Source organism: Notothenia coriiceps, unplaced genomic scaffold (genome assembly GCF_000735185.1).
Source record: "Notothenia coriiceps isolate Sejong01 unplaced genomic scaffold, NC01 NC01_scaffold00012142, whole genome shotgun sequence".
Lineage (NCBI taxonomy): Eukaryota > Metazoa > Chordata > Actinopteri > Perciformes > Nototheniidae > Notothenia > Notothenia coriiceps.
The window spans coordinates 103,330-118,154 of NW_011344843.1; the positions used below are offsets into that span (position 1 = coordinate 103,330).

General features: G+C 39.7%; 1 protein-coding gene across 1 annotated transcript in view; it reads left to right on the top strand.

Annotated features, from left to right (window-relative positions):
• Positions 1-12,905, top strand: part of plcb2 (phospholipase C, beta 2) — a 22,673-nt gene extending 9,768 nt beyond the window's left edge. Inside the window, exons 20-32 of the mRNA XM_010773170.1 lie at positions 765-929; positions 1,902-2,001; positions 2,178-2,282; positions 2,448-2,512; positions 2,654-2,744; positions 2,870-3,316; positions 4,248-4,431; positions 4,966-5,107; positions 8,071-8,135; positions 8,736-8,789; positions 8,936-8,993; positions 10,828-10,911; positions 12,076-12,905. Of these exons, the coding sequence (XP_010771472.1) occupies positions 765-929; positions 1,902-2,001; positions 2,178-2,282; positions 2,448-2,512; positions 2,654-2,744; positions 2,870-3,316; positions 4,248-4,431; positions 4,966-5,107; positions 8,071-8,135; positions 8,736-8,789; positions 8,936-8,993; positions 10,828-10,911; positions 12,076-12,246 (1,731 nt within the window). The 3' untranslated portion in view covers positions 12,247-12,905. The remainder of the gene's footprint in view (positions 1-764; positions 930-1,901; positions 2,002-2,177; positions 2,283-2,447; positions 2,513-2,653; positions 2,745-2,869; positions 3,317-4,247; positions 4,432-4,965; positions 5,108-8,070; positions 8,136-8,735; positions 8,790-8,935; positions 8,994-10,827; positions 10,912-12,075) is intronic.
• The last annotated feature ends 1,920 nt before the right edge of the window (positions 12,906-14,825 follow it).

Sequence of the window (14,825 nt, forward strand, 5' to 3'; positions counted from 1 at the left end):
AAAGAACACCATACCTACTGTGAAACATGGGGGTGGAAACATCATGCTTTGGGGCTGTTTTTCTGCAAAGGGACCAGGACGACTGATCCGTGTAAAGGAAAGAATAAATGGGGCCATGTATCGTGAGATTTTGAGTGACAACCTCCTTCCATCAGCAAGGGCATTGAAGATGAAACGTGGCTGGGTCTTTCAGCATGACAATGATCCCAGACACACCGCCCGGGCAACGAAGGAGTGGCTTCGTAAGAAGCATTTCAAGGTCATGGAGTGGCCTAGCCAGTCTCCAGATCTCAACCCCATAGAAAATCTTTGGAGGGAGTTGAAAGTCCGTGTTGCCCAGCGACAGCCCCAAAACATCACTGCTCGAGAGGAGATCTGCATGGAGGAATGGGCCAAAATACCAGCAACAGTGTGTGAAAACCTTGTGAAGACTTACAGAAAACGTTTGACCTCTGTCATTGCCAACAAAGGGTATATAACAAAGTATTGAGATTAACTTTGGTTATTGACCAAATACTTATTTTCCACCATAATTTGCAAATAAATTCTTTAAAAATCAGACAATGTGATTTTCTGGATCTTTTTTTTCTAATTTTGTCGCTCATAGTTGAGGTAAATCTAGGATGAAAATTACAGGCCTCTCTCATCTTTTTTTAAGTGGGAGAACTTGCACAATTGGTGGCTGAATAAATACTTTTTTGCCCCACTGTATATTCTCACATGTCTTTCATCAAATAATGTATTAAACTCACCTGCCTCACTAGATCTACTCGGGCCAGTTTCTGTCTGACAAGAGCGTGAAAACGGGAGTGGAGGTGGAGGTGATCGGGCTGCCCGGAGACCCCAAGAAGAAATATCGCACCAAGTGGACAACCACACCCAATGCCATCAACCCAGTGTGGAATGAGGAGCCTTTTGTTTTTGAGAAGGTGTGTCAAGCTTTTTAAAATATGCACCTAACGATGTGCTTTAATGTGTTTATCTAAGCTAGTATACCATAAAGAAGACAAGGTCACTCTCTGAAACAAATCATTCAATAAAGTTGCCTGATCATCTTTTTGGCAATAAACGACATTTTGGATCATCCGGCCATTCATCATTACGCACAGATGATACAAGCTCTTCCTAAGGAGCCTTTAGTTAACAACTCAATGCAATCACCAATTATTGTGACTTCAACCAGCAGGAAATCACATTGAACCGTCAGTCATTGCTAAACAATGAAACACCTGTCAGACATTGAGAATGATCATTTAAAACATCTTAACGTACACCAATGATAGAAACAGCAAAATATTAAAACGGGATCAAATGGAAGGGATCTGTACATCTTAAAAGAGACACCCTTTTGTATTTAAGTCACATGTAATATCCGACGAAATATAGATTTGAAAACATTTTGGTAAATATATCCTAGCATTGACGTAGAAACAGCAAAAATTGTAAACGTTTTGTTTTTGGATGTAAGGAATAGTTTATGTTCTGGAGGATATAACGTTAACAGAAAAGGGATCGAGCTATTCCCGTGTGAAAAACAGTAGGACAAATATTCATAGATAAAGAAAACACTTTGCTATTTCCTTTAGATTAGAAGATTACTCGCTCTGTTGTTGAGCCACTATTTTTTTATTCAAATACAATTTACATCCTCAGTTTTTTGTCCATGTTCACAGATATGGCATGATATATCATATTGGACTGTCTAATATTGTGAGGTCATTGATTAATCTTTTTAATTATCGACAAGTTTGATTTGTAGTATTTATTGCATTACAGAATGGTATTTATATTACATGGACATTAGCTAGCACAGGTATGATTTTATATCTTCCTCAGCCATTACGTCACTGTGTTTTTTCTGCTGTTGGTTTTAATATATGTGTTGTTGTTATTATGCACAGATCCTTCTCCCAGAAATGGCCTCTCTAAGAATTGTGGTCCACGAGGAGAACGGTAAATTCTTGGGACACAGGATCATCCCACTGGATGCCATCCAATCAGGTGAGAGAAACTGAGAATAGAAAAACCTCACTTCATGTTCCCTCTGATCTACATAAGTTAATACTCCAATGAGTCATACGAGCCCTCAGAATACGTTTAGACAGCTTCTGGAACAGAGGAGCTGCAGTTTTTTTCTTGTTGTATAAATTCACAGAGGTTTGTTTTATGACCTGCAGGTTTCCATCACATCTGCCTGCGCAGTGAGAGCAACATGCCACTCACTCTGCCTGCTCTCTTTGTATACATTGAGGTCAAAGACTACATCCCTGCTGCCTTCGCAGGTGCTTGGCCTTTTGCTTTGGGCATCTGCAAAAGAAAATCCTACGCTGCTATTGAATACATGTTGTTAGTGATAAGACTTATTTAGTTTGGTTGTGTGAAGCTTCATAGCATTTAAGTAGTTTTGGTTTAAATGTAAATTATTGACACATCTTATCTTACCTCAGATTTCACAGACGCCTTGTTCAACCCAACAAAGGGAACAGAGAAGACAACTAAGACCCCTAAGGAGGTAACGAAAAAATGAGCTAATGGAAACTTTAATTTCATTTAGTGAAATATACCAGGATGTCCCCAGTTCTCCCTTAAATCATTAACATTAATACTCTTCTTGGATGATGAACAGCCTTGTTACATTTTTTCGCCCATGCAGTCTTCTTCCACCTTCATTTCTCCCTATGAAATGCCTCTTGCGGTCCAAACCCCCACAGATAAAGCGAAGGAAAATGAGACCCCCGCTGAAGGTAATGACGCTTGTGATTGTGACGCAGCTCAGAGTTTATTTATAAAAACTATACTAAGCTTTAAAAATGATTTCATAGTTGGTCTTCAGTGCTTAATTAAGGAGCTATACTTGAACGCTTTCCAGAAAAGGCAACGCCCGAACCAACCCCTGCAGTTGAAGCCAATGACGAATCATCTCAGTCCCCCCCGGAGTCAAAGACAGAAGAGGTTGCTAAAGAAGAAGCTGAGATCAAGTCAGAAACTCCACAACCCGAAGCAGAACCTCTTCAAACTCCTGAGACCCCTCCTGCTGAAGCTGCAGCCCCGGACGTGGTGATCCTTCCTGAAGCCGCTCCTTCCCCTGAGGAGGAAGCAGTTCCAGAGCCAGAGGCCTGCCCTGAAACCACAGAGGTGAACGACTCCAGTACGAACCCTGAGCCCGCTTCAGACGATAAACCAGCCACAGAATTAGCCACAGAATCAGCCAGTGCTGCTGTCGAGCCGGCTGTTGTGGCCTTGCCCTCTCCAGTCAGTGCATCCCTGGAGTCTGCCGGGTCAGTTGACTCATCTCTGCCCCCGACATGCAGTGAAGGTAACACCAAAGTGCTTAATTGACTGCACTCACCATAGTTTCCATTGTATCACTGCACTGTAGATACAGATCCATTAGAGCAGGGGTGTCCAGACTTTTTTCACTGAGGGCCACATACAGAGAAATATACGAAGGGCTGGGCCGCTCACTAGAGGTGAGGTATATTGCCTCATAAGTTAAGATATAAGTTATCAAAATCAATCAAATAAATGATGCTTGATACTTGAAAATGCTTTAACAAACACAACAGCCTACATTTAATTTAATTTTTATTTGTCCCGCTCATGGTACGCAAAACTCAATGTACAATAATTGCCAACAAAACATTTCTCTAGTACAAACACACCATTGAGCGAAAAGGAGCAGGGAGAAGAAACAAATCTTATATGACCTGCTCCTTTCTAAAAACAAACAAAAATAAATAGAAATAGATGGTCTGCCCTTCATAATCTTTTTTTTTTTTACATCACAGCTTACATCAGGGTTTTATTTATTTTGTTGGCAGCTCATTATTTAAAACAGAAGCTTCAGATAATAATGAAGAGGAAATATGAAGGGCAGATTTCAAGATTGTTATGTAATTAAGTTATTGGGCTTTTTTTTATCAACTAAGATTTGTTTGAAATGTTTTCAACTTCAATTGTCTGAATTTATTTGAAAAGTGGGCTTATTAACACATGAATATGGTATTATATATGTTTGTGTTACATATATATTTAAGAAGTACTATATATTACAAGCACAAGTTTCATTTGTGGGCCATATTTCATTATACTTTTTTAATTAGCTGAGGGCCGTAGTTTGGACACCCCTACAGTAGAGGAAGTATTTAGACATTTTTTGTTTGATAAATCTATTACAAAAATGCATATCCACTGCCGACAGTAAAAGGAGGATTATCACAACAGAGCCCTGTTTGTTTATACTGCAGAGCCGTCGACTATGACTACTGAAGAACTGACACAACACAAGAACTATCTGAAGGTCGTCAAGCGGCAGGAGAAAGACTTGAAAGACGCAGAAAAGAAATATCAGAAGAAAGGAGATGAACTGATTCAGAAATACTCTGACTCCTTCAAGGCCATCAAGAAGAAGGCCTCAGTGAAGAAGAACGAGTAAGGGGATTCATTCTTTACTGAAATAATGTGTGAGGTAAAAGGTTTGCAAAGAAGATTATATAGAGTTGGTTCACAGAGGGTAGTCTTGAAATGATTTCTGAATACTTTGATCCATGTGTCCAATTGTTGATGTTTACCGAAGGCTGTTCTGTTTCTCACAAAGTAGCCGGGCCTACAACAGCATATTAACAGACTGACCTACTAATGAAGTTGTTGTTGTTTTGGTCAATGATATAAATGAGATTAGATTTAGAAGCACAGAGAATATTCCTCGGCTAATGTGTTTTTTTCAGCTGAAGTAGAATATTAGAGGAGGAAGAGAACGATAAATGAACATGGGCCGCAGTGCTTTTTGTGCACCGCCCTAGACACTAACCTTTCAAAGCCAAATGTGCTTTGCTGGACAGGATTTGCAGTAAACACTCTTTTGTACATTCAATTTCCGTACTTGGAGGGATAGTGGCTGTTAGCCGATAATCTATTCCCATTCCATATGTGTTGTTATGTTGCATCATGTTGTGTTTCCTCCAGGGGAGGGGGAAACACCTCTGACTCCAGCGTGAAGACGGAGCGCGTGCAGGAGCAGAAGGACAAAATGCAGGTGGAGCTGCAAGCACTGTGGACGGAGCAGAGCGATCAGCTGAAGAAGAAGAAAGAGCAGTATGCTACAGAGGTAAGTAAAACAAGCGGTCAATTGACTATGTATACAGGACTGTCTCAGAAAATTAGAATATTGTGATAAAGTTCTTTATTTTCTGTAATGCAATTAAAAAAACAAAAATGTCATACATTCTGGATTCATTACAAATCAACTGAAATATTGCAAGCCTTTTATTATTTTAATATTGCTGATTATGGCATACAGCTTAAGAAAACTCAAATATCCTATCTCTAAATATTAGAATATCATGAAAAAGTATACTAGTAGGGTGTTCAACGAATCACTTGAATCGTCTAATTAACTCGAAACACCTGCAAGGGTTTCCTGAGCCTTGAAAAACACTCAGCTTGGTTCAGTAAACTAAATCACAAGTATGGGGAAGACTGCTGATCTGACTGCTGTCCAGAGGACCGTCATTGACACCCTCCATCAGGAGGGTAAGACACAAAAAGAAATTTCTCAAAGAGCAAGCTGTTCACAGAGTGCAGTTTCAAAGCACATCCACAAAAAGTCTGTTGGAAGGGGGAAATGTGGCAGGAAACGCTGCACAACCAAGAGAGATGACCGCAGCCTTAACAGCATTGTGAAGAAGAGTCGCTTCCAGAATTTGGGGGAGCTTCAAAGACAGTGGACTGAAGCTGGAGTCCAGGTATCAAAAGTCACTGTTCACAGACGTGTCCGGGAAATGGGCTACAATAGCCGTATTCCCATGGTCAAGCCACTTCTGAACTCAAGACAACGGAAGAGGCGTCTGACTTGGGCTAAGGAAAAGAAGCACTGGACAGTTGCACAGTGGTCCAAAGTCCTCTTTTCAGACGAAAGCAAGTTTTGTATTTCATTTGGAAGTCAAGGCGCCAGAGTCTGGAGAAAGGCTGGAGAGGAGCAAAATCCAAGTTGCTTGAAATCCAGTGTGAAGTTCCCACAGTCAGCGATGGTTTGGGGAGCCATGTCAGCTGCTGGTGTTGGTCCACTGTGTTTCATCAAGCCCAGAGTAAATGCAGCTGTGTACCAAGAGATTTTAGAGCACTACATGCTTCCGTCTGCTGAAAAGCTCTATGGAGATGAGGAATTCATTTTCCAGCATGATCTGGCACCTGCCCACAGTGCCAAAACCACCAGTAAGTGGTGTACTGACCATGGCATTACTGTCCTCGATTGGCCTGCAAATTCCCCTGACCTGAACCCCATAGAGAATATGTGGGGTATTGTGAAGAAGAAGCTGAAAGACACCAGACCCAACAATGCTAATGAGCTAAAGGCCGCTATTGAAGCATCCTGGGCATCCATAACACCTCAGCAATGCCACAGGCTGATTGCCTCCATGCCACGCCGCATTGATGCAGTAATCCGTGCAAAAGGATTCCCAAGCAAGTACTGAGTGCATTAATGGACATTTTCAAATGTTTGATTGTGTTTTGCTGTTATAAATCTTTTTTTTTTACTTGGTCTGAGGAACTATTCTAATTTTTTGAGATAGGATTTTTGAGTTTTCTTAAGCTGTATGCCATAATCAGCAATATTAAAATAATAAAAGGCTTGCAATATTTCAGTTGATTTGTAATGAATCCAGAATGTATGACATTTTTGTTTTTTTAATTGCATTACAGAAAATAAAGAACTTTATCACAATATTCTAATTTTCTGAGACAGTCCTAATATGAAAGGCCTCACTCATAATAGCAACACATCAGATAATAATAATAAACTCATTTTGTTGACTTCGCTGCTCCTCTGTGCTCTACAAAGCGATTTATAATCTTTCAGCTCATTGTTTTGATTTTACGGCCTACTGTTTTGGTTTTCGGTGTTCAATGAAAAAGCTGTAGAAACAAACAAGCGAGCCCCAAAAGTTAGCTTCTATTGTGGTGGAGCTCTTGGCAGATGAAAAGCTTGATAGGTTCATCTGTTAATGGTCGACATGTAAATAAGCAAAGTTAGACAAACAACTTTGCCATATCACTTTTAATACTTAATTACCAAGATAAGACTTTCCCCTTCAAAAGTATATGATGCATAGTTAAAGATTACAATTCCCTACAGTATATATTTTTTTTTTCATCCACAAGCGCCACCTTAGTAGCTAAATGGCTACCAAATACAGTGGCTATCAAAATATAATGCTCTATCTTGTCTGGCTAAAACACAATTGAATCACACTGATGCTTGACAGGATTTTGTCTTATGGTTGAACGCATTTCATTTAATTCAAGATAATGATGCAAATCATTTTTATCCCCCCTAATAATGTAGAAAAAACGTTCATGTTGGATTCTATTAGGAGAAAACTTTAGCTATTTGTCAAGTTATGTTCACATTTCTTGCAAGAATGTATGGCATTTTTTTCACAGTTGGAGAGTAAAACATAATTTGATCTACTATAATCTTGGACAGATCAACAATGTATTTTTTTATTTACATTTCATCTATGTATGAAGATTTTTAAATGGGTCCCTGAAAGTCAAGATCCATTTCCCTTTTCTCATGTGCCAACCATCCTTATAATCATCTCCTGACTGTCTTTAGGATTCATCCCAAAAATAGGATTTATTTACACCACTGAGGATGCATTCGAATCTCTCCTGAAGCACCTCATCTTACCTCTCTCCCTGTTGTGTGCCTGAGACAACGGGCAAGCAGCCAGTACTTTAGATGCTCTATTGATTATATACCAGTCCCAGGATCTGCATTAACCAAGGGGTCATTCAGGTGATTTTCTTAAGGATTGCCACCTCATTAAACAGAGTGTAGAACGTACTGTAGCGGTGCTGTGAAACAATGTTAGAGTCGCCATCCTGCATACAGGTCACAGCAAAGTGCTCTCATTAAACTTCAAGCCAAAGTTCATGGAAATGAACAGAGAGGGGTGAACTTTAGTTCAAACACAGCATGGACGTTGTTATTTAGAGCTACTGAAGCCTCATTTTCTAGCTTTCTCTCGACTGTCATTGTGTCACTTCCTTCTTCTTTTGTGACAGAGACTGGCCAAACTGTTGGAGATGGCCACAGAGAGACACGACATTGAACTGAAGACCCTGGAGAGGTGTGAGCACACATACAACACATTTGGGACATGCTGTACCCACAGAGAGTGCAGAGGGCTTTGCTGAGTCTGTCCAATCTGTGCCTTGAGATTTTAGTGTGACACACTGTGTTTGAGTCATCTGAGGTAAAATCTTTGACATTTTGCAAAGTAAAAGACCATTCAATAATGAATAGATCACCTCAAGGCGTGGGTCTTCCAAAGTCCTTGGCCGGCTTATTGTGTGTGTGTGTGTGTGTGTGTGTGTGTGTGTGTGTGTGTGTGTGTGTGTGTGTGTGTGTGTGTGTGTGTGTGTGTGTGTGTGTGTTATCCCCAGTCTCCAGCAGGCAGATGGTTATCTCAGGACGCATTATTATTAGAAGCATTGTCCAACAGGTGTTTAAACAGCAGTAGAGAAGCTCAGGCAGCCTTCATAATCTACCTGCCAACAAACACTATAACCTTACATTCAAGCCCTCCCGTCACTGTCAGGAAAAGGTCACCTCAGAGACTCACAGCCTGGGAACTTGTGCATGAAGGGAAAAGGTTGTTTATGGGGACATTCTTTTAGAATTTCAATCAACCAGGAGTTCTCATTTCTCTCTTTGCCTTTGTTTGCAGTGAAACCAAAGAGAATAAGAAGAAAACACTCTCCAAATCTCTGTCCAAATCAAAGTGAGTGCAGAGCATGACCTTGCCTTCAGTTACTTTGTGTATTTGCATTAATTACTATGCCTCTTACCATGCTACATCCTTTTGTACATACATATTTACAATATGTGCAAGAGGTTTCATTGAAATGATTGATTATTTTCCCTAAGGCTGAAAAGGGCAATGAGCGTGGAGGTGTTGGATGAGCCTAGTCCGTCTGATTCTGCAGTAAGTCACCTTTTAAATTGAGCTTAAATGAGCAGATTAAGATGTTTTGAGCAAGTATAATTTAATGATTTATTCAAAGTTTAAAAAGACTGGAAACAGAGGAAAACAACTTACCTTGATCTGTCCAGAGGTACAAAGAAATCTACCTACCAGCTTACCTAGTTACTTAGAGGACAGGAGTACTAATGCCAGAGCAAGCAAGGCCCACCTAAGAAAATCTAAATCAGTTTAAGGGTCACTATATTTAGAATATTTCCCATCAAACAGCCTTCTCTAACAGGACTCTGAAGCTGTTATCTAGGCTCTCTTCAGATCCATTAAACTCTTCTGTCAAAAAACATTATTTTACCTCAGATGACACCAGAGATGCTGGTCTACTGTCAGTTTATTTGTGTTATTGTATGACTTTGATGAATCCAAACTAACCCTTTAAAAATCCAGTCACACAATACAACAAACTAATTAATAAAAGGGGCCTTTCTTTGAGATGGCATTAATATGTTTTGCTGCTGCCTCAGTCCAAAGCAGTACATCAGCTTGGTGAGCGCCATCTTTTGTAGGTAGTTCATTAACTATGGATGAGCACCGAAAACAACCCTTTTCTACTATCTATTCAACAGTATAACTATGGTTATAAAGAGGCAGAATGCGTCTAACAATACATGGATGTTTCAGCGCTTTCTCTTCACACATCTTCACATATCACACTTGTGTTTGTTTATACGCTTGTGAGCAGACACACCTTTTCACCCACACCGTGACACACAAACGCACACTATTTTACACACTGAGTAAAGGGCAGCGGGCCTTTTCCATAGGCCAGGCTTGTCCATTACTCACAAGCTGTTTTCAGGGAGCAGGCTAATCCATGTGTGGTCGATGACTCACTGGGATCTGCTCTTGTTCCTCTGTTGTCTCATCAAGATTCAGACCGGCTGTGTCTGGGTTAAAGACCTGGCCCTTTCACTCTGGTCCTCTCTGATCGACTCCATCTGGACCTTACCTGCACCTCGAGCAGCTCATTTTGATTAATTTAATCAGCATTAGCCCATTAATTACAGCAACTATGTATTAAACAATTACTTAGTTTAATTGAATTGAATTGATTTATTTATCTTATTTATTAATCAACATATTAAAAACATGTAAAAGTACTCAAATTAGCCAAAAGGCTAGTTTTCATCGATAGTCCCTTTGCCAGATGGTGATAGACATCCTAAAAGCAATAATAAAAATACCGCGACATTGTTATACCATTGTACATATTTACAATAGATGACATCACTGAATACAGATAAGAGCAAGTCATAATAATAAATAAAACATTTACAATACACACTCATACTAACACCTACAACCACACATCAGTGCTGACACTGTTGGTTTTCAATGAGCCACTTTTTAATACTGTGCTTGAATGTGTAGTAGGATGAGGATTCTCTTATTGGTTGTGGTATTGAATTCCATTGATGGGATGCGTGGAATGAAAAGACTGCCTGGCTGAATGTGCTTTTCCTAAATGGGATGGTGCAGTTAACCAACACTGCCTCTGTATTGAGTTGCCCTGCGCAATAATGGCTGTGTTACCAAACTGGACAAGTCCAACCTGTTGAGATCTAACTGTATTGATTCTGTTGCTCAGGTTGCATCCCATGGGTGCATTCACATCTACATATACATACAGACACACACAAAGGGAAACATGAGCAGAACTGCTTATAGACATGTCTTGATCTCTCCCTCGATGCACACACAGTCACACAGACTCACACCACAGATCGATCGTGTTTTTCAGGAGCTTTAAGTTTTGTTGTACTTTATTGTATTGTTACAGTCTTCAGATTTCAGCCCGCAGCAAGTGGCTCTGATGAAGAAACAAGCGGCCACACTGGAGGAGATCAAGACCCTGACTAACCAGGTACAAACCCCAGTATTAAACATTGCAATATTATAATATAACTTAATTCCTCTCTGTTAGTTTTAGATAACGTCAATATCAAATATGCAAGTGAAGACAAGACACAAGAAAAATGCAGACATTATTTTGTGTGTAGCTGTAAAGGTGAACAGCATCACATCACAGTACAGTCGCTTCCTCTGTGAAAATGCTGTCATCATACAAGGAATTGAATCATTCGGCACATTAGTTAAATTAATTTGAACATTGAGCAACAGCAGTACCAATTTAAATATAATTATGTTAACTTACATGCACAGTTCAAGGTATATTTTTATTTAAAACCCTTTGTGAACAAGTCACAAATCATAAAACATTACAACCTAAGCAAGAAATAACCATCACAGTTTATTCGATTTAGTCACTGACTCTTCCATTCAAAAAGAATATTTAATTCCTGAGTTTCTGGTGGAATACTCCTTTCAAAAGGGGACACAATGTTATTAATACAAGCAAAGTCAAAAATATGAAAACAACTAATCCTTTTTTTTCAAATTCATTGTCATCCTTGGCCATCTGTACACTTCGTGATCATACGTAACGTTTCACGGTGACGCATTCGTTTAAGGCGATTGAGAAAGTGAAGAGTGAGCCACCGCTGTAAATGATGTCAAAGCGCAAAGGGAAATCTTGGCAGTCACTTTTGAGAAAAGAGGTGTTAGATAGTTCAGACATTGACGTGCGTGCACCAGATGGATACTGTGTTCTTATGTCTCACCAATAGTATTAGCTTACAAATAGAGTTTTTTTATATTGAGAGGAGTAGTAGGAGGAATTCAAAAACGCGTTTCGAGATAAAGGGACAAATGGGGATACCTTTTTTCTTCAACATTTAAGATGATATTTGTATAAGTATCAACATCCTTGATTGTGAGTTTTTCGTAAATGCAATTTCCACAATACTTCAATATTAGATACCGCAACTATAGCTTATCGTCACTCATTTGTTTTAAATCAATCCACTGGGTTAAATCAAGTTTCTTAGTCTGAGGTTGAGCATTGATCTTTACTCTCACTGGTGCCAACATACAAATCCATACTCTCAGGATTATCATGCGCACCTGTCAGAGAAAAGATACTATGAACCTGTCATCAGTCAAACTAACCTTTGGCCCCTGTGTGCAGCTCAATCAGGAGGCCCTGAAGGAGCACGATCAGAAACTGAGGTCTCTGCCTGCAGAGGTCAAGGAGGCTGTCAATGTCTGCGTGGGGGGCCACTTCCCTGAGCTGGTGGACCAGGATGGAAACAAGAAGGTGGAGGGAGAGGGCTTCTATGGAGACGTTTTCCTGGGTTAGATGTGCCTTTTGATCCCTGACCCTTTAGTGTAACCCTCTCCTCACTGTTATTTTGTACATCTTCTTGAAACCTGTTACATAACCTACAGTCTAGAACATTAGAAGATTAAATTAGCTCTGTGTGAACTTTCTATTTAGAGGTACTAATCATAGAGGGGTCTTTTAACAGTCATTTGGCCATAATGATGTTTGTGTGCTTTCTTCTCAAGCTCTTTATTTGTGTTGCTCTTAACCAATGGAAATAACCTACAGGAGAGACAGATAACTTCCAGAAGAAAACCCATAAATAAAAGCATTATCTTTGGCTCACATAATCTCCTCAGTGTTCTCTAAATTAGTTAAAAAATAGAAATTAATGTAGCGAGAAAAATGGGTTATCAAAGTCTGCAGGCTGAATTGAGACAATGAGTCTGTCACGCTTCAGCACATGGTGTGTGATACTTCATGAAGCAACAGCTAAGCAATCACTAGATGTTGGTACGTTGCAGTTGTTAAAAAGGATTTGCAGAAAAACACTACATTTACTTTTTAACTGGGTGACAAAGTTCTGCAGAGTCATGGAAATTGAAACAGGCAGCAGCATTACATCAATGTTCCCTCTGCACTAAACATTTTAATATTTATTATTTATTGTGATGAATAGTTCTTAATAAACTCTACTTTGCACTGTACAAGTGTGTTTTTCATTTATTTATTTATTTAATTATTATTGGTCATATGATGTTGAAATAAGTTAAAGTATTTCTAGCACTGTTTTTAATGATTTTAACAGCATCCAGGTTTTGGTTCATTTGCATTGGAGCATCTCTGTTCACTGCCTGGATACAATTCAATTCCCTTGTTGTTAATAATATTCATATTGTCTTATTGGCAATTCTGTGAATTGAGTTGAAGATGCCGCAGCATTTAATTTGATATCAGAGCACTCCAGCTAGCTATTCAGGTGTCTGAAACAGACATTAGATTTACATACAACATTTTAATTATGTATACATCAAGTAATTGGCAGTTTCAGCAATATTTCAGCTCAATCCACTTTCTCTAAATGTTTACACACATGCATGCATTTTATTAATGAGCAGCTTTTATCTGACTCAATGCCCAAAGCAATCTGTCAGGGTGGAGGGTCTGGACAAACCACGTCTGGGAGACACAGCCTGTGCCTGAGAGTCCTGCCACCTCATACACAGCACAGATGAACTGTGAGCTTTAGAGTGTGAAACCAGTCAGTCGTGAATCACCGGGCTGATAATCTTACATAAGACCAAGAACGCTCCGGCAGCTCGGTCTCATACCAGCTGGAGAGGGATGGCCTGAGCAGGATCTTTGCCACCAGGCAACACTTGGCTGCTCACTGACACTGAACGGAGAGCCAGTGAATGGAAGCGCTTCTCAATCACACACACTGACCGAAACGCTCATGATAAAACATTTACAGAGGAGCAGATGTTTGGTTGGACAATTTTACATCAGTTACTAAAATTCCCAGAGCATGCGACCGTAGCTCAGTCTGTTGGGGCGTGGCTTTTTGAACCATAGGTTTGCAAGTTTAAGCCCCAAATTGGACCAGGTACTGACAGTGGGATTGTACCTGGAGGGGTGCCAGAGCAGGCACTGGACCCACTCTGTTCCCTTTACGCTGCATAGTTGCCAACTGCTCCTAATACTACAATGGGTAAATGTCTCAATTTCACTCTCTCTGCTGTGCATATGTGACTTTAAGAGTTGATTTGATAACTCTATTTCCCTTATTTCTGAAATAAAAATTTAAGAATATATATCATGCTCATTTTTATGTTCATGTATTTTGGGATGTATATGTTTTAATGCTCTAAAGCAGTGGTTCTCAACTGGTCAGGCCTCGGGACCCACTTTTTCCTTTGTCAATAAATCGCGACCCGAATTTTGAACCACTCAAATCTATTCAACAAAAGATTGTGCTGTAATATATAGCCTATGCTTTTCAGCATACAATATTAATAAAAGTGAAGTACAGTGCATATATCCCTTCACAGAACTAAATAATGCTTTTAAAAAAGGTTTAATGAGATGATGGAATCAAAGCTGAACTGTATAACATAAAAAGGCACACGCTGAAAACCCAACCGCAGAAGGGGGGTCTGGGGGTCTTCCCCCAAGAGATCTTTTGAAATACTAACATATAAACTACGCATTCTGGTACACTCTGAGAAGAAAATAAATACATCTATTACTACCTGACATAATAATAATATTTTGTGCCATTGTTTGTTTTTCACTTTGTTCTGACAGCTGAACTTGCTGCTCCACACAGAGAGGAGAGTAAAGAGGAGATAGTCTGTGTGAATTACTTTAAATTGTGGGTAAGGGTAGATAGCCCCCATTGTTCTGTGACCTGTCAATCATTAAACCGGGGGTCATATTTCATTGTGTTCATTTGTATCTGAAGTTGTACCCATGGATGTATAAAGAATAGTTCTACCGCAAAGTTATTCTCCGTGGGGACTTCCGGCAACAATCCTGATTCTGATTGGCCAGAAGACTCGGAAAAACATCAGCAAAGATTGTTTATTGAGAAGATGATCACTACGTGACATGGT